The 19,751-nt window shown below is 43.9% G+C and overlaps 1 protein-coding gene across 3 annotated transcripts in view; it reads left to right on the top strand.

Annotated features, from left to right (window-relative positions):
* gabbr2 (gamma-aminobutyric acid (GABA) B receptor, 2) overlaps positions 1-19,751 on the top strand; it is a 412,418-nt gene that overhangs the window by 15,824 nt on the left and 376,843 nt on the right. The window contains exon 2 of one of the 3 annotated variants that reach the window (XM_061896994.1): positions 12,888-13,737. The exons of the other annotated variants lie outside the window; for them this stretch is intronic. Within the exon in view, the coding sequence (XP_061752978.1) occupies positions 13,417-13,737 (321 nt within the window). The 5' untranslated portion in view covers positions 12,888-13,416. The remainder of the gene's footprint in view (positions 1-12,887; positions 13,738-19,751) is intronic. 3 annotated transcript variants of the gene reach the window in all.

Genomic DNA, 19,751 nt, shown 5'->3' with positions numbered 1-19,751 from the left:
AATGCCAATAAACTAAAAATGTACTAGCTTGATGCTAATATACGTTGGCTTTGCTATTGACATGCTACTGATTAGCATTTGTGATTTCACATGGCGATTTCAATCAAACCTACAGTGATTTTGCAATCAAAAGGATGTTGCGTTATAAGTACAATACTCAAAGTATTACCACTTTTTTGGGTTAACTAAAAACCCACCATAGATTATACACAACTGCTCTCTTACGCTTAGACCTGCAACTCTAATTGCAACTTAGAATAGAAAAGAAAGTACTTTATTGATCCCTGGGGGAAATTCATTGTCGTCATACTTGCAAATGAGACTCAGGAATGTGATGATAAAACAACACATAACTGGACAGCAGTTGTCATAATCATCATCTTTAAATGTTGCGATTAAAAATTATCATTTATTATCAAAAACAATAGATATTCAATAACGCACACTAAAGAACCAAAAACGTTGAATACCATTATCGATTTCCATGTACTAGGAATTGGTATCGTATCGGTTCGAACGTGGAATGGTACCCTATAAAGAATTTGTGTTGAACAATTTAGAGAAGAATGAGAAAAATAAAAGTTGTCATCCAAATAGTTACTTTTAGTAAGTACCGTATTCAGTGAGTAAAAAAAAAAGCTCAAATACTGAGTAACTGGTGTGTAACTTCTGATTTATTTAGTAGCTATTTTTAATAGTATTGCACTACAATAAATGACAGGGCTTATGTTAGCATATGCTCAGCTGAAACATAAAAATATGCACAAGTCAGCATGACAACACAGCCTAAAAAGAATTCTTGAGGGCTAAAATATAAACAACAACTGACACAGATGATGTAAATGTTATTGTTCATACTTTGTAAGTAAATATTAGAGTTATGACGTGTCACTTTTTCAATGAGTAGTTGGAGTCATGTGACTAACAGGCTCCGTTTGATTGGTGAAAAGTAGTCATGCAACAGGAGTCTAACGAGCCAAGTGAATGTATTTGCAAGCAGTAATCAATGGATAAAAAAAAAATACAATGATGTAAATAAATGCAGCAATCAGAATTAACTACAATGTAACAAAGTAAAAGTAGCGTTTGTTGTTAAAAAAACACTCAAGTAAAAATGAAAAGACGTTGCATTATAACTACTCCGAGTACCGAGTACATTCTATCCAAAAGGTTACTTAAGTAAATGTAATGTTATCACTCGCCTTGTCTTCTCCATAGCCACAGCTCAAATGCTTCTAGTTTTCTCAAAAAGTTTGTTGGTAAGGTCCATGTTTTGGAACCGTACAGTAGGAGAGAACACAGCGTTGTATCATCCTTGTTTCAGTATGAATTTTTGCAGGTGTTAGTAGTTTTTATATTTTCAATAAGATTTCCTGGCTATTTAAATGTATTTTTATTTAATTGTCTGTTCTTTTGTTTTCAAAGTGCATCAGAACAAGATAGTCTCCCATTAATTAGGATTATTATTATTATTTGAAGAACTGGCTCACAACCATTGCTTTTTAAAAAAAAATTTTTTACACGATTTTCTATTTTCTATGTTGTTTTTTTTATATATTAAATTATATTATCTCTTACTCCTTTTAATCTACTTGTTAATTTCATGTTAACTGTTTAATCTCTGCTGTCACGCGCTTCTATTTACACTTCTTAAACTTTACTAAGCACTTATTTCTTGGTGTTTGTGAGCTCTTATCACACTGTCACTTAAGGAACGGCACGTCCCCCTCTCTCTGCCCCGGAGAGCGAGGATGCACCTGCATGTTGACAGCGGGAGCAAGCGTGCTGTCACAAAGACAAATGTCACAGTGTTGTGACTTTGGACTATATACCTTTTTTGAGTGGCGTGTAGTCTGGTGCACACGACACCGAGACACAAGCGCGCACACGAGGCTCATGGAGCAGTAGGCTGTCATGACGTCACGTGGAAGCCAAACGACGTGGCATGTTCAGGTGACGCCATATAAGTGCGCATCGGCGCGCTTTGCGAAGATTCATGTGACCAGTGGACCGGAGCAAGTGGTCTTAATTTAGACTCGTTATTTAATCATGGAGGTTCAAATATATTAGGTGTCATTAGAGAGCTGTAATGTATGTATTTATATGCTGGATCGTGTTCAGCATGAGATATTGTTAATTGTTATGTAGATGTGTACATTAAGTGTACAAGTTAGGGGGTTTCACCCTTTTTCCATGTCAGTGGTATGCCTGAAAGAAGTAGCTTGGACTATTTAAGGGGGTTGAGGTGGGAGTAGGTAAGCAGGTTGGTTTTCGAGAGAGTATAGTGCGAACAGTGATTTTTGAGCGGCAGATGATTTTTATCATTCCAGCATTTTATAAATATATATATTTTTTTGTACATACTTTTCTTTGTCACAAATTATTGCACTGTATATATTTTTGCACCCTGTGCAATGCTGTCCTTGAGTTGGTGCAACGAACATCCCCAACTTGTAATCTGTGACTGAGCAATCATTGTTGCATGGTTATAGATTTTTTTTGAGGGAACCACCAACATTTGGTGTCAGAAGTGAGATGGCCAGTCGTCAGTGATGCAACCAACATCCCAAGAAGCTTGCAGGCCTGCGCTCGCGAAAAAAGGAGCTCATTACAGCAGAGGAAGGTGCAGACTTCCGGAACTAGACAACAGATGAGGAGGACATGGATGGTGCTGCAGTACGTCGGACAGCTGCTGGGAGCCAGGTAGCCAGAGAGGAGCTGCCTGCTTTCATGAGGACCTTTTTGAAAGGACAGCAGCAAAGATAGTAGGTAATACTTGCAGAGCTCAAAGGTGGCAAGCTTCCCCCCCCATCCACAAGTTCATCAAACCACACCAGCATCTGAAGGAACAACCACAAGCCCACACCAGCTCCGATGCTTCGCGACATTTCTCCACTGGTGGTCGCCAGAAGTCAGGCAGGTGGCGCAGGGGGACTAAACAGTGCCCCGCGGCAGAGGACATTGAGAACTATTTGCTGCGCTTTGATCGCATGGCAAAGACATGGGCATGGCCAGGGGATAAGTGGGTATGTCGTCTAGTTCCTCTTTTCACAGGGAAGGCAGTGGAGGCCTACACCACCATGACTAAAGAGAATGACCACTCATACCCAGACCTTGGGGACGTGCTCATGATGAAGTTTTACATCTTGAGACCTACTGACAGAAATTTCGCTCTGCTACAGTGCCATTGTGGAGAACCCAGCCGAAACCTATCACCGCCTGCGAGGTTTCTATCAGCGCTTGGTTTGTCTGCAGAGTATCGTCTTGGAGCAACTTCTCTGCTTGTTTCCTGGAGACCTCTGCACGTTGGTGAAGGAACACAAGCCCACCGATGGTCTCGCTGCTGCTAAGCTAGCCCTGCAAAACCTCAATGCCAAGAAAGGAGGCCGACCAACCAAGACATACGGTCGTCAGACCTCATCAAAGTTCAGATCAACGCCGAGAACTACCGTGCAGCCACCTGGACCCCGAAGCCCAGCAGCAAGTGAGCAAAGCACTGGTAAGGAGCTCAGAGCTTCTTTGTGCCCGCTACGAAAAGCTCAATTAGGTGGGGCCTGTTTCCCCCCCGTTCTGAATCTATGAACAGTAAGGGAAGGTGCCAACGATTCAAAAATGTGACTGTTAATGGTGAACCAGTATCTGCTTTAGTGGACTGTGGTAGTTTCTTGTCGCTAGTTCAAAGGATTTTAGTGCCAACAGGCATGGTTGACTATAGCGGGATGGAAGACATTTTGTGTGTGCACGGAATCAAACACTCCTACCCTGCGGTAGATGTTACGATTGTTGTGTACGAACAATCCTACCTATTGACTGTGGACAGTCTGCTGGTGGAAGCCATTTTAAAAGGGGACTTACCAGTGTTATTGGATGTGCTGAAGGAAGACAGCATGGTAACTTTTCAGTTTCTGTGGTCAGGTGAGCCCAGGTCAGAGCAAGTACTAGGACTAGTCAGTAGAAGGGAGGTATAGAAAAAAACCCTTGCTCTAATCCCTTCTCCTCCCTGGACAGTAGTCTATTTGAAAAGGCTACAAAAGGCCACCGGAAGTTACGTCAACAGCGGCACTTTGAAAAAGTTCTGCAAGCAGGGGAGCCAGACCTCAAACAGACATTGGGAAAGGACATGTGAGAGGTGCCAAAATACATCGGGGCTTTGCAAAGCGGGGATGTGACTCTTCAACCTTTGTTTGAAAAAATGGTTGAGGTTCAGGAGGTCAATCAATCAATCAATCAATCAATGTTTATTTATATAGCCCCAAATCACAAATGTCTCAAAGGACTGCACAAATCATTACGACTACAACATCCTCGGAAGAACCCACAAAAGGGCAAGGAAAACTCACACCCAGTGGGCAGGGAGAATTCACATCCAGTGGGACGCCAGTGACAATGCTGACTATGAGAAACCTTGGAGAGGACCTCAGATGTGGGCAACCCCCCCCATCTAGGGGACCGAAAGCAATGGTAGAAAATGGTAAAAGTGTTTTGTGCTAGAAAACTACATTTTGTTTTTTAGCAGAGTGTGCCAAAAAACTAGGGGTACCGGGAACGTGTCGACCCCTTATTATACACCTCGCATATACCGTACCCTGAGCAGAACATTTAGACCACAACAAAGCACACTAACGATTAAGCGATAGGTTTTATTGGCCGTCTATGTATGCAGTTGTACAGACTTTTTGCAAGACATGTCCTATAAGCCAAAAGACTTGTAATATCCATCAAGCAGACCGGGGTTGTTCACAGACACTACCCATAATCACCCCATATCGTTGCATAGCCATGGACATTGTGGGTCCATTAGTTAAGAGCAGTAAAGGGAGCCTGTGTATTTTAGCAATTAGTGACTTTGCAATGTGATTTCAGGAGGTATTTCCCCTCAGTACAGTTACTGCTCCTGCTGTGCTGCAATGCCTGATGCAGTTGTTCTCTACAGTGGGGATCCCGGACGAGATCCTCACGGATCAGGGGACCACCTTCACCTCCAGACTGATGCAGCTCTTCCATTTTCAGCCGGTAATAAAACCTATCAAAACCACCCCGTACCACCCTGAGATGGATGGTCTGGAGCAATTTAACTAAACACTGAAGAGGATGCTGCAAAAGTTTTTGACAGACACCGGGCCAGACTGGACCAATGGCTGCCTTTCCTGCTATTTGCCTACCAGTAGGTACCCCAAGCATTCACTGACTTTTCCTCGTTGGTGGATCTCGCAGGTCACAGGGCCCATCTTCCTGAGCACTGTGTAGGGGCCCTGCCACTTGGCAAGCAGCTTGCTGATTGAACATGGCAGGAGCAGCAAGACCTTCTGCCCAGGCTGGAAGTCTCGATACCTGGCTTGTTGGTCGTATCACGCATTTTGAGTGCACTGGGCTCTCTCGCAGGTTGACCTCTGCCTCTTCCCAATACTGGGCCAGACGTTCCCTCATTTCCAGCACTTATTGCACTACACTACGACCATTGGCTGTCGGGGTCGGAGCCTCCCAACTCTTCAACAGCAGGTCCTATTGGCCCTGGCCCCTATTGGCCCCGGCCCCAATAGGACCTGCTGTTGAAGAGTTGGGAGGCTCCGACCCCGACAGCCAATGGTCGTAGTGTAGTGCAATAAGTGCTGGAAATGAGGGAACGTCTGGCCCAGTATTGGGAAGAGGCAGAGGTCAACCTGCGAGAGAGCCCAGTGCACTCAAAATGCGTGGTAAGGCCAACAAGCCAGGTATCGAGACTTCCAGCCTGGGCAGAAGGTCTTGCTGCTCCTGCCATGTTCAATCAGCAAGCTGCTTGCCAAGTGGCAGGGCCCCTACACAGTGCTCAGGAAGATGGGCCCTGTGACCTGCGAGATCCACCATCCTGAAAAGCGCAAGACAAGGCAGACTTACCCTGTCATTATCCTAAAGGAGTGGAAAGAGGCTAGATCCATAATCCAGTGGCATCTCTGATGGTAAAGTAAGTGGACAGTGAAGGAGGGGAGTACACTACCCTGGCAGACTTTGCTGAGAGCACAGCACCTGTTCTTGACCACCTCACCCCAACGCGGACAAGTCAGCTCAACCAAGTGTTACAGAAAGTGCCATAGCTGTTGGATGCCAACCCAGGGAGGACAGTGCTTGTTGAGCATGCCATCTGCCTGAGGAAGACACAGCCTATCCGCCAGCGGTCTTACAGAGTTCCCCAACCTCTGGTGTCGCCACTGCGCGAGGAAGTGGAGGAGATGCAGCGCTTCGGGGTGATCGAGGTATCGCAGTCCAAGTGGTGCAGTCCGGTGGTTATTGTGGTGAAGAAAGTTGGTATGCTGCGTATCTGCATGGACTTTCACAAACTCAATGCCAACTAGACACGTACCCGATGCTCCTTGGTGATTACCTGCTGGAGAAGATCGGCAATGCCCAGTTCATAACCACCCTTGACCTCTGTAAAGGCAACTGGCAAGTGCCCTTTGAAGAAGCCAGCTGCCCTTACACCGCCTTCCAGACATCTACTGGTCTCTTCCAATTCACGATGATGCCGTTTGGACAGCACAGCGCGCCAGCCACCTTCCAGAGACTGAGAGACTGTGTTCTGCAAGGGTGTGAGGATTGCAGCGCTGCCTACCTGGGCGATGTGGTAATCTACAGTAACACCAAATGTCAGTGGGCCAAGGAGGAGGCTATCGTTTGGGATGTAGAGTGTGACCACAAGTGGATAAGGTGGAGTTAATCCGCAGCTGCCTGCGTCCTCGGACAAAGAAGGTGGTGAGGTTCTTCTTAGACCTGACGGGCTAGTACAGGTTCAAACACTGATGACATCTATTAATCAGACAAGAAGCAAAGAACCAAGCAGACACAGAGTTAAATAGGGCTCATGAGGAGACACGTGTTTTAGGCTGCACTCTAGTTACAGATCCAAACAACGTTCTAAAGAACAGCCCGCGTGCCTCCTGTATTTATTAGGGAAATCCCTATTACATCATTGTGACTGAGGGAAAGGGGGGAGTGGACTCGACACAAGATATAATACAAAAATGCAAATATGTTGACACTTGGGTCTATCGCCCAGTCTGTTTTTGTGCTGGTCCCAGAACACAAAGTTTGGCCTTGGCAGTCAGCAGGCGGTATCTGAACAGAACACTCATGGAAAAGAAAGGCAAGCAATCTCTCAGCTTGCTAGCTCTGCACAAATACAGAAAAACACTTCAGCACAAATTGACAATACTTTATAGTAACGGCCCTTAAGCATATAGTTATGATGATAATATATATATAATTATTCTAACAGTCGTCCCGCAGTTTGCCACCATTGCTGCTCCACTTACAGCTCTGATGGCAAAGAACCAGAGGAATTCTGTCGTCTGGAGCAAAGCCTGTGAAACCACCTTCAGGATATTAGAAGGCTGCCTGTGTTCATCATCCATGCCAAGAATGCTGGACTTCAAGAAACCGTTTCTCGTTGAGACCGACGGGTCTGTTGTTAAACTAGGGGCAGTCCTAGCGCAAGGGGATCCTGGGGTGGAACAACCATTCCTGTATCTGAGTCGGATGATGCTGCCACGTCAGACCATGTTCCAACGTGGAGGAAGAGGTCCTCGCCATCAAGTGGGCCCAGGAGAGCTTTAGGTACACCTGTTGGAAAGGGAGTTCGACTTAGAGACGAATCACCATGCCTTGACCTGTATTAATTCAATGAAGTAACACAATAGCCGCCTCACCCGTTGGTACCTATCACTACAGCCGTACCAGTTCCAGGTTCGACATAGACCAGAGAAGAACAATGTTGTGGCATACTCCCTTCCCCAGGTTGCCGTACATAGTCAACCTCTGTGAAGAAGGGTACAATTTGACTGCGCTCTTATCACGTCCTCATTTCGGCACCTCCCCCTTTCTCTCCAGCCTGGAGAGTGAAGACGCCCCTGCACATTGACAGAAAGAACAAGTGTGCTGTCACAAAGACAAATGTGACTTGGACAATATAACTTCTTTAAATGGAATGTAGCCGGGTGCACGCACAAAAGAGACTCACCGAACAGTAGGCTGTCATGGCATCACATGAAGCCAAAACGATGTGGCACGCTCAGATGCTGCCGTATGCAGCATTTCAAGCTGGCTTAAAAATAGCTTAGCTATTAGTATACTTAATTTTAGCTGAATGTGTAACATGTTTAGCCTTGCTCCCCAGTGATTTTGACACTTGCGATTCCTAAGATACTAAGAAATGCAGTGCATTTGCTGTAATGGAAGTGACTATTGTTAACTTAAAGGAGCGGCTCCGCACTGTGTATGCCACGAAACTCAAAATAAATACAGTATCAGCCAGAGGGGATCGACATTTGTGACCTGCATTAAAAGGCAATAATCGCAATGTTGATCACTAAAATCGGACGATTTTGATAGGATGGCAAATGGATTGGCACATTCCCACTGGTAACTAACAATGAAACACATTACTTGATTGAGCTAATTATCAACAACCCGTTTGAGCGCCCCTTATTTGCCAAAAAATGCAAGTAATAGTGTTTATTTTTCTGGAGCGTCTTTGCTCCGGATGTTTGCAATGTAAAGAAGGAGGAGGCTAAATACTTGACCTAGATCTTCCACTTAGGACATTTCTTCCTGAAGAGGTCGAGATCTCACTGGGATCAGGAATTGCATGCGAGCAACATCCGGATGATCTGCTTGGTCTTTAAGAAATAAAGGACCTTGCTCTTGAAATTTTTGGAGCTTGCTCTCTGCGTGGAAACAAAGCAGCCGGCAGGTGGGATCCTTCACAACGATCGATGGTCACTTCATCATTTTTAGAATGAAGCAGCACTTCAGTCAAGCTGCTTTTCACGCAATCAGCCATTTTGCCTGTGCTATAGTATCACCCGTGCAATTAGCTGTTAGCCGTCTTTGTATTAAAGTGATGGCTGCATCCTGGGTCAAAGCTTCCTTGCCGCCAGCAGTCGAAAAGCTTTTTCTCACATAACCCCCCCGCCCCCCAACACCTCCCTTCACCACTCTCCTCCTCTTCCCACGCCTGGTTAACAATCCCGTGAATTATACTGCGATTGCATTGTATTTTTTATTTATTTATTTTTTTTATCGGTGCACGCGGGGGTTGCGGGGGAAGTTAATCCCCTCACACATGAATAGAAAAGCACTCGGCCAGGCTCCGACCTGCAGGATGTGCAGCTAATGGACTCACGGACGCTCCTCAGCTTTGCTCCATGTGAGCTCAAGTGGTTCCAAATGTAGAGTTTCTCTCCATAACACTTTGTGACACCTAATTTACTTCTCTTTACAGACACCGAGATCCGTTTCCTCTTCCACTGCATACTGTGCTGCTTTGCATTAGCACAAGGCGTGGCAAAGTTGGGAGAGTGGCCGTGCCAGCAATCTGAGGGTTACTGGTTCAATCCTCACCTTCTACCATCCTAGTCACGTCCTTTTGTGTCCTTGGGCAAGACACTTCACCCTTGCTCCTGATTGGTCCTGGTTAGTGCCTTGCATGGCAGCTCCCGCCATCAGTTTGTGAATGTGTGTGTGAATGGGTGAACGTGGAAATACTGTCAAAGCGCTTTCGACTCCTTTTAAAAAGGGGTAAAAAGCGCTATACAAGTACAACCATTTACCGTTTACCATTTTCACAAGCAGCTACCATCAGGCCCTTTTTTGGAGCATTACTGTATCATTGGAACATGAGGCAATAATTTATATGGTTGGATCAAAACAAACAGACACACTAACTTTATCATCTCCAGACTCTCCTCAGTCTCTTCTTGGATGAAATGAGGACACAAAATAGAAAAAACAACAACCCCACACACTGACATTAGCTTACCTGGCAAGCTGCAGTATTATAGTCCACCGTCTCCACCCTGTGCCCTCAGTCTCCTTCTGACTGATGACCATAATTGTAATATTTGAGGACACAAAATGACATGCTAATATTAGCTTAACCTACCAGCTGCAAACTGCGCAGTCTCCACTTTGCTGCCCTCAGTCTCTTTCTGACTGGCGACAATAGTTGTCACATTTGAGGACACAAAAGTACAAAAATAAACACGTTACATTTACTTACCATAGATGCTGCAGTGTTATACTCCAGTCTGCTCCCATTTGTCTCCTTATGAGGACACAAAGTGACACGCTAACATTAGCTTAACCTTCAAGCTTCAATATTATACTCTGCAGTCTCGACTTTGTTGCCTCAGTCTCCTCTTGGATAAAATTTGCCTCCTGCCTGAAGACCATAATTGTAACTTTTGAGGACACAAAATGGCAAAAATAAACACATGGTAACGTAAGTCTCCTATTTAATTCAATTTCTTCGTCAGTCTCCTGATTGACAACAAACGTGAGGACACAATGTCAAAAATAAGTGCACACACTAACATTAGCTTACCCCGGAGCCTGCAGTATTATACTCCACAGTCTCCGCTCTGCTGCCCTTAGTTTTCTCATGACTAACGATTATAATTAACATTTGAGGACACGAATTGACAAAAATAAACCCACCCTAACATTTATTTACCCTGAACAGTGCTCTATGATACTCCACAATCTCCACTTTTCTGCCCTCAGTCTTCTTTTGCATAAGATTTGTCTCCAGGCTGATGACTCACGTAACATTTAAGGGCACAAAATTACAAAAGCAAACACCGGCATAACTTATAAGTACACAAAACGTCAAAAATAAAAACTTGCTAATGTTAGCGTACCCTTCATTCCATGGTGTTAATATTCCAGTCTGCTGAGTAGGGCTGCACAATTAATCAAATTTTAATGGTGATTGCGATTTTGGCCACTACGATTAAATGAGGGTGATCGTCAGCGATATTAAAATAAAAAAAAAAACAGACTTCGCTGCATTTCAAACCAAGCACGTTGACAACCAACAGTCGGTCAACCACGAGGGGGCTTTGATTGATTGATTCAAACTTTTTCAGTAGATTGTACAGTTCAGTACATATTCCGTACAATTGACCCCTAAATGGTAACACCCAAATAAGTTTTTCAACTTGTTAACTTGTCCACGTTAATCAAATCATGGGCGACCAATAGACCGTGGACTCATGTAAGAGAGAGTGACGACAGAGGTTGAAGGTAGATCAGCCAGTAACTCCTGAAAATATTAGGACAAATAAATGCATCAGTGCCCTCCCCTCCCGCAGCGTTACACACAGGGTACCGACAGACACGCTTCGCCGTTGTCCGGATGAACAAACAACAAACTTCACATCAAGTTGCACGGCACATTGGTAAGCACATTTAGACAAGTTATCGAGTTGTGGAAACACGTTAAGCATTAACAACACTTCCTTTCTTTGCCCGCGCTGGAAAGCTGGTTACTAACAGAGCAGGGCGAAAAGCCCCGACACACAGCTGCAAAAGCAGGAGTGCCCAAAATACAGAGCGTAACATCACAAGTGCACTCAGGGACCCCGTATCCATACACCTCTCAAAGACTCGCTAAAATCACGGACGTAATAATGTTTTATTTGGCCAGAGACATTCGGGGGCGGCGTGGCTTTCGGCAACTTGAAGTTTCCAGGTTCGAATTCTGATTCCGCCATCCTAGTCACCGCCGTTGTGTCCTTGGGCAAGACACTTTACCCATCTGCTCCCAGTGCCCCCCACACTGGTTTAAATGTAGCGTAAAGATATAGATAAAGGGTTTCACTATGAGAAGCGCTTTAAGGCTCTAAAAAAAGCACTATATAAATATAATTCACTTCACTTCCTGTCCTATTTATACTGTGAGCAGTGCAATGAATGTTCATTTAAAATACCGGCTACTTTGGACTGGTAGTAGTCAATGTTAGCGAGGGGAATTTACACGTCGATGATGGTCAATGGCTTTGACAGTTTGGATTGCTCGTTTGCAATAAAGCATTTGTTTTTGTCACTACAATAGGGCGAAACCATCCTTTCCCAGGCGCACCCACCTGGTATTCGGAGTATAAAAATGTGGATAAATTTAATTAGGGCTGTCAAACAATTTAACTGTTTAATTTTACTTACGTTTTTATATCGTTTTAATATATTTTCAATTCTTGCTGCTGCTTATACAGTGTACAATTTTGTCGATGGCTGTCCACGTGGTTATATCTATCATTAAAGTTATTGTCCACATGGCAGACATGATCGTTATGGTCCTGACAATCGCGTGTGTTTTGTTTACATCTGGTGCGGCAGCGTTGTTTTCAGTTATCAGTCTTTTTTTCGTTGGCCGAGTTTTCGGTACATCACTTGTCAATAATGCGCAAATAGGCAATTCATACTGTAACGATCTGCTGGTGGTAATATTTTATTTTCGTGTGGTTTAGCTGTTAATTTTTTCTATGATTTCAAACACAGCGTCTGTGCCTGAAAGTGGTTTGGTGGAGAATGAGGTGGAGGTAAAACATCTTGGAATGGTGTCGTTTGGTATCATACGATTGACAATTAAAGTTAAAAAGAGCCTCGGACTTTGTAATTTCTTCTCGGAGCTGAAATTACATTAGTTTAATTTATTTTAAAGTAAATAAACCCCCAACTTATTTTCAAGGTGTGGCAGACATGTTCGCCGTGGCGGTACGCTACATTCAGTTATTTATATATGTATCTCTATCTATATATTTTTATATATATCTATATCTACAGATATATGTATGTATGTGTAAATATATACATGTACATATATTTGTATGTGTATCGTACTGTAGATATGTCAACATGCAGCATGATGAAGAGTGCTGTACTTAGAGTGTAACATAAAAGCGGTTAAATCCCTCTCGGCTGTCATGAGTCTGCCCTGCAAAATCCTCTGCTCCCTCCCTCCCGCCATCCCTCACTTCATCCCTCTCTATCTCTCCTCCCCTCCTCCGCATCCTCCCGCTCTCTTTCCTCCTCCTCCACTCTCCTCCTGTGCGCACCAACACCACCACCACCACCAGCAGCGGCATCGGCATCAGCGGTGCTCCTCTGACGCACCATCCGAGGATGAGCATCCTTCCTGCGGGCTGACTCCCTCGACATCCTCTTCACCCCTCGCCTCCTCTGTTCTTGCTTTCGCTTCAGCTTTTTGCTGCAAGTGCTCTGCGTGCTTTCTGACGGCGAGGATTTGCGCACTCTTGGCTGGGAATTTACTTGGAGAGTCACCATCATCACCGACCCCCCTCTTCTTCTTCTTGGTGTTTTTTGGCGGGTTGGATGGGGGGGCATTCCTGCTAGATAAGAGTTTCAAAGATGAGGAGAACATCGCTGGGATTGGAATAATCTACTCCTCCAGAGTGCATCCACTTGTCGTCGTCTCCCCACTGCGGGGGCTGCTGCGGATTTTAGCGCCTGCTCTCTCTCCTTGTCAACTGGGGGCCGGCGGGCGGGTGGCCGGGGGGGTGGCAGCGAACCATCCCGCACCAGGACCAAACCCCGAGCTGAGTCGGCGATGGCCCCCCTGTGACACGGCGGCGGGATCCTCGTAGCATGGCCCCAGCCCGGCGGGAGCGCAGCGGCCGGGAGATGCTCCTCCTGGCGGTGGCGGGCAGCCTGCTCCTGGGCGCCGCGCTGCTGCAGCCGGCGCTCGCCAAGGTGTGCAACGACCGCACCAAGCGCGGACAGGACAACAGCTGGTTCGCCCGGGACGGCGAGGATTTGCCGATCATGGTGCTCATGCCCATGAACGAGTCGGCGCTGATGAGCAGCATCAGCCAGGGGATCGAACCTGCGGTGCAGCTGGCCATCCAGCACATGAGGGAGTCCAGGAAGTACTCGTTCTCCCTCATCACCAAAATCTACGACACTGAGGTGAGATTGTCTTCCGGTCACTTTGTTAGTTTCACCGGTACAATGCAGAAGGAAGATGACGTCATCTCACAGCATTTTTTTTTATTATTACCATTATTATTAATAATCTTCTGGAGTTCGCAGCATTCCTCTCGTTTTCAATTTGCACCGCCACACCTGCCGGTGCCTGTAGATGGCGTGATTGCACGCAACTTTCCTGGAAGAAGCCACTGGAGATGGCATCAGCCAGCATTCCACAGCTGCTAATGATTATTGATAGCCAAGATTAGAAAGGACTTGTTTCATACTATAACATTCGCTGCGCTCTTTCCAGTTTATGCGGCCTCTTCTTTTCTGGAAGTATGCTTTTTTGTTAACAAGAGAGAAAAAAAAGAAACAAGAGTGCCGCATCAGTTGCCATGCCAACCCGGGAGGAATGTGCAAGTTTGACTGAAGTATTCTCTCCATCCATCCATCTGTCCTGTCAGCACTGCTGATTATCTCACATCTTTTTTTGTCTTGGAATAAACTTAAAGAGCTTTTCTGTTTCACCCGCTGATATGTGTTTGGGAAACAAAAGGCCAATTAACGGTTAATTGCAGGGACTAGCGGTCAAAGGTTATGGCCTCTTATGGTATTTAGAATACATTTCTGTGTGGAGCATTAATATTGTTACATCGTCAGCATATTAGGGTCAGAAGCAGAGGTACAGAAGCATTACATGTGTGCCTTCGGGTATACTATGGACAGCATAGGCTGCAATAACAACGCTGAGTTTTTATTGGTCTGTTACGCTATTGTACGACCCCATAGGGTGTCTGCTTGCTTGAGAATGACTGTCACTTAAGGCCTTACAGTTCAACGTCAACAAAAAACATGGCCGACAGCCGCCATCAGCGACTCTTTGTGTTGTTTTTTTGACTGACGGCAACTTTTGACTTGAATACTTTTTTATTTTTGGGAGCATTGGTGTATAGATGTGTCCGGATAAGATACTGTTATTGGAGCCTTAAGTAGTGGACGATACCCGATATCGATCCGATAAGTTATCAGCATGAATTACACATACTTTCATTATTCAGTAGTGAGCCTGGTCGATTAATCAATTTTATCGAGTTTTTAGTTGCAAACAATTAATAAAAACTATCTGGGTTTTTTTTCTCTGCATATTTTTTGCCCTCAGGAGCTTCCACCTTCCCCAAAATTGCATTAGGAAGATTCGCACGCCTAGCAAAATATGGCTAATGCTAACGCAAACGCTAGCATGATATTTGTTCTAAAGAAAATAAGTGTCCGCAGCGGTTTTGTTTTGCGGCAACATGCGTGAACCAATTGACTGCTCGCTGCAAAGGTTGTTTAAAGAAGAGACCTGCACAACAAACTTATTCCAGCATCTGAAACCGAAGCATCCAGCCTAGTGTGCGCGATGCAACTATTTACGAAGAAAAACAACAAAAAAACAAACTACAGTTAAAAAGCAGCTTACTGTGGTGGAATCAAACTTATAGAGACTTCTTAATGCTACATTTTTACTGACGCAAGTATTTTATTCAAGGCAGAAGTTTGGCCTCCCATCGGAATAACTTTATAAGCAAATGCATCACAGTAAATATGCCAGAATGCTCTACAATAGCCAAATTTGATCTGTTTAGGTTTTTTTATTTTCTATAAAGTCCAATTTATCTTTTTCGAAAAAAAACCCTCTTAATGAAAAAATAAATTCTGCTAAGAGTGTAAGATGCAGTGTATGCTCTGCAATTTCAAACTTTTTTTGTCACATACAAGTAAAAGTTAGCTTCATTTGTATTCATTGGTTTCTTTAAAAAGTAGAGGACAAAATTGGAATAATCAAATCAGTTTTTTTTATTAAAATATCCAAGATTACATTTTTTGGCCATATTGCTCAGGCCTATTTAGTAGTAGTGTGCAATGTTAGAAAATATTTGATGTGAAATTAGTCAAAAAGAGAGCAATGGTAGTAGAAAATGGACTTCTATCAGTCGCCATCCTAATGACAGAAGACCTTGTACAGTAAGTGATGTTTTATGTTGGCTCTCACGAAGTCTGCAGTGAGTAATAAGTGATGTAAAAAAAAACAACCATACGTTGTGATGCGTTTTTGAAATGAATGCTTAAAATGATCAAAATACATAAATATTACATTGTATTATACTTTATTACATATATACTTACATGATGTACATAAAACTTTAATGGAGGTGTTTGGGTGTTTCATAATGATTGTAAACGATAGGCAAAATTAAAAAAAAAGTGTCCATTGTTTTGCCCTAATCTCAACCAATCGTGACTCATCATAGTAAACAAACCAATCATCTTGGATTTTCTTGAACGTAAATCAACCAATCATAGATTTTTCCCCTCATATTTTTGTCCTTAGCCCGTGGAGTTGCACGAGACAATTTCTTTTTTTTTTCTTTCTCTTCTCCCTCTCTTCTTTTGTAGTTTGTAGCTCTGTAGCTAAGCTACCAGCTACATGGGTCTAAAAATAACGACTCTACGGAAATCGCTACAGGGAAATTTAGTTGAGCTACTTAGCTTTGCTACATGTAACAAGCTACTGCCCAACACTGTCTGCAATATTGTTCAATAATTATTACATATGTGTATCTTGCGTGCAAATGTGTGCTTAGCTGTTATGTAGCTGCTAGCTCGTAGTAGCCTATAGCCTAATATGTTTACTTTTTGTAAATGACTTGACTAAAATAGAAGAACTGGCCAACCTTGCATGCTTTTTGGAAGACATTTACACGAAGGTATATCTATTCTTTGTAAATGTCATATTTTTTTGGTGTTTTTTTTGTATTAGTCCATCCATCCATCCATTTTCTACCGCTTATTCCCTTTTGGGGGGCACTGGCGCCTATCTCAGCTACAATCGGGCGGAAGGCGGGGTACACCCTGGACAAGTCGCTATCTCATCGCAGGGCCAACACAGATAGATTTATCTAAAAATGTGTAAGATTTTAGTTATTTTGCTACAATGCATATTAAACTAATTAACTTTTTCAGCTATAACAGAGCTGAAATATTGAGCTAGTTGAGGACATTTTGACAAACATTCACATCTTTAATGTATCAAACTGCTTGCTTAAATGTAATTGTTTGTGGCCCTTTGGACTTTTACTGAATCGGCCTAAAAAAGCTCTGCAAAAAATTACTATTAAGATCATTTTTATGAACATTTGGACTTGGGAGTTGTGTTCTTTTAAAAATGTCCGACCTCCCACGTTTATCATACCGTAGGAAAAATGTTATTTTAGTGCTTGAAGATAAGAAAAAAATATGAATTGCAGCTCAGGAGCTTGGGAGAATATTTACAAGCGAGTGGTAATCATCCTGCACGGCTCGCAGTGTTTCAAGTCAACAATGGAGACATTTGAATATGGACTTTATTGAATATTGACTGAGATGGGGGCAGGGCAACAAGCAAATGTGGTGCATGCAGCTTGCATAAGCTCAGGTGTGTGTTGTCAAGTTACCGTTTAGCGTGAAAAAAGACACCACAACACGCATCAGTGGCTTGTGTTGCGTGCATGTGTGTGCACTGGGATTTATCCAGGCAGATGTAAGTAATCAGTCCCACAGCAGAGGCTCTTTATCCTTTTATCCCCTGTTGGTGAAGCCACGGGTCGGGCGAACAGGCCCGGTCTCTCCCCTGGTGCTGTGCGGCCTGCTGGTTGTTCTCGATCCTGATAATGGAGGGTTGAGGCGGGAGGATGTGTAGTAAAAAGAGTGCCAAAACAAGCTGACTATGCGTTTTAGCTTTGAAAGGTAGAGAAGAGAGAAGTGTGCTGGATTAGAAAAAAATCGACTGGAGGGCTTAGTTTAGCACTCGGATGGAGCCGCTGCCGCTCCTCCGTTGCGGCTCTTGATGCATGAGTGTGGATTCTGGCGTAGCCAAGGACTAAGGGCGGACTGAGAGGATCGAGGCTTTTGAGTGTTGGCGAGGGAGTGAAAGACTGTGGGCCAAGATGGAGGAGACTTTGCCTTCTTGGAAACACTTCAGGTCCCAAATCGATTGCCAGTTCATTTCCACGCCGCATGCAAATGCAACCATGGATAAGGTCACCAGATTGCAAATGTGTCATAATGTGGATTGATGCTACCTCTGCTATTGACTTGTGTGGCGCCTCCTATGGGTTGTGTTGAAAATGCTTTGTAAGACATGCTAGCACACATTTAATAAGAACATACATATGACTTGTTAGCATACATGTAAGGCGTATATGTGTATGCAATATGTGCATATTACATGTATGCTCGCATACATGCAATACTGTACATAAGACATGCTAGCATACAAGTACAACCCATTTATTTATTTATTTAATATGCACACTACTTGTTAGCATACATGTAATACATAAGACATGCTAGCATACATGTAATAAATACAGTATATCATACATGCTAGCATACATGTAATACATAAGACATGCTAGCATACATGTAATAAATTATACATGCTAGCATACATGTAATACATAAGACATGCTAGCATACATGTAATAAATACAGTATATTATACATGCTAGCATACATGTAATACATAAGACATGCTAGCATACATGTAATAAATACAGTATATTATACATGCTAGCATACATGCAATACACATGACATGCTAGCATACATGCAATTCACATATATGACATGCTAGCATACATGCACATGACATGTGCATGCACATGACACATTCTCAAAAAGTTATAACCATTTAACAAATGATCACTGACAATTAGTTTATAATTGTGTTAGATAGCGGCCATGTTTTTCCAACCAAAGAGTTGACAAAGATGCGCTACTCAGTCCCCTAATGTTCTTTAGCAACTTCAATGATGCTTCGGCTAAACACCCCAACGTTTCATTGGGTGTTTTTGCAAAATAAATTTCAAGTCAAGCCAATGTATGTGAAGAGAAACTTTCGGGCTTAGAAACGATGCCACCTTGTGGTCTATTTGTCATAAAGGTAATAGCACAGAAAAGACTGTAGAGGTGCATGTTTTGACACATTTTCACAATTTTGTGGTCAGTGCTTTATGAGCAGAAGCGTGCACAAACAAGGTATGTACAGTAGCTCCTGCTGTCAAATCTGTCTGGTGTTCATAGAAGAAGAACCCGTGAATTGAAGCGTTGACTTTTTGGACGTCCTCTATCATCTAAATGTCAAAAAAGTGGTCCTCGGGTAGAACGGTAGAGCGCATGGACAAAGTGCTGAGCGTGCTCAACGCGCTGACCCGGCACAGATAGTAGGGATCAATGTGCAGCGGCCCTTCCCGTGCAATGAGACAGATCTCAGGGGACAAACGAAGAGAGCGGTAAGAGAGAGAGCGCGAGTGTGAGATGCAGATCCTGAAACACTGTCCGGCGCTATTGTCTTTCACGCAGGAATAGGAAATGGTCATCCTCTTAGTTCCTATTAGGTGATCATCTGGCCTCGCATTATTCTACCCTTGATGCCACAAGCGACACATTCGCCAAGAGGGCCAGCCCGAAACGCTCGGCCATGGCGGCCTCTCCGAGCCGGCCGTGTTGTAACAGGAAGCAGAAGAGAGGGCACGTGACACACATATGGCGGAGCTCGTCTGTGGCCGGGCTCCCCCGCGGCACCACCTGAGGTCGGGACCATGTGCTCGCTGGTTAGCTCACGTTCGCTCACGCCAGATTGTTTTTTGCACATATTAACTTTCCCACCCTCGTCCACCAGAAACAGGAAGTGCTCTCAGGCATACCGGCAAAGTGCCATCTTGAACACCAGGACTTGAACATCTTTTTCTACCATTTGCCCTGATGCGGCGGAACAGTTTGCGATAACTCAACCAATCCCTGCAAATGATGTGCAGCCTGGCAACTTTTTCCAATGTCCGTAACTTCCTTGCACATTTTGGCCAATGTAATTTATCCCTGTGCAGCACTCTTAACGCACACGCCAGCTGTCGAATCAAAATCTGTTTCTTTCGTGTGTAGACTAAGAAGAAACGACGACGTATAACAATATATAGCGGAACCCCCGA

The sequence above is a fragment of the Nerophis ophidion genome, linkage group LG04, assembly GCF_033978795.1.
Source record: "Nerophis ophidion isolate RoL-2023_Sa linkage group LG04, RoL_Noph_v1.0, whole genome shotgun sequence".
In the NCBI taxonomy this organism is placed as follows: domain Eukaryota; kingdom Metazoa; phylum Chordata; class Actinopteri; order Syngnathiformes; family Syngnathidae; genus Nerophis; species Nerophis ophidion.
The sequence above is the reverse complement of the archived record's forward strand: the minus strand, read 5'-3'. Positions and strand labels throughout refer to the sequence as shown.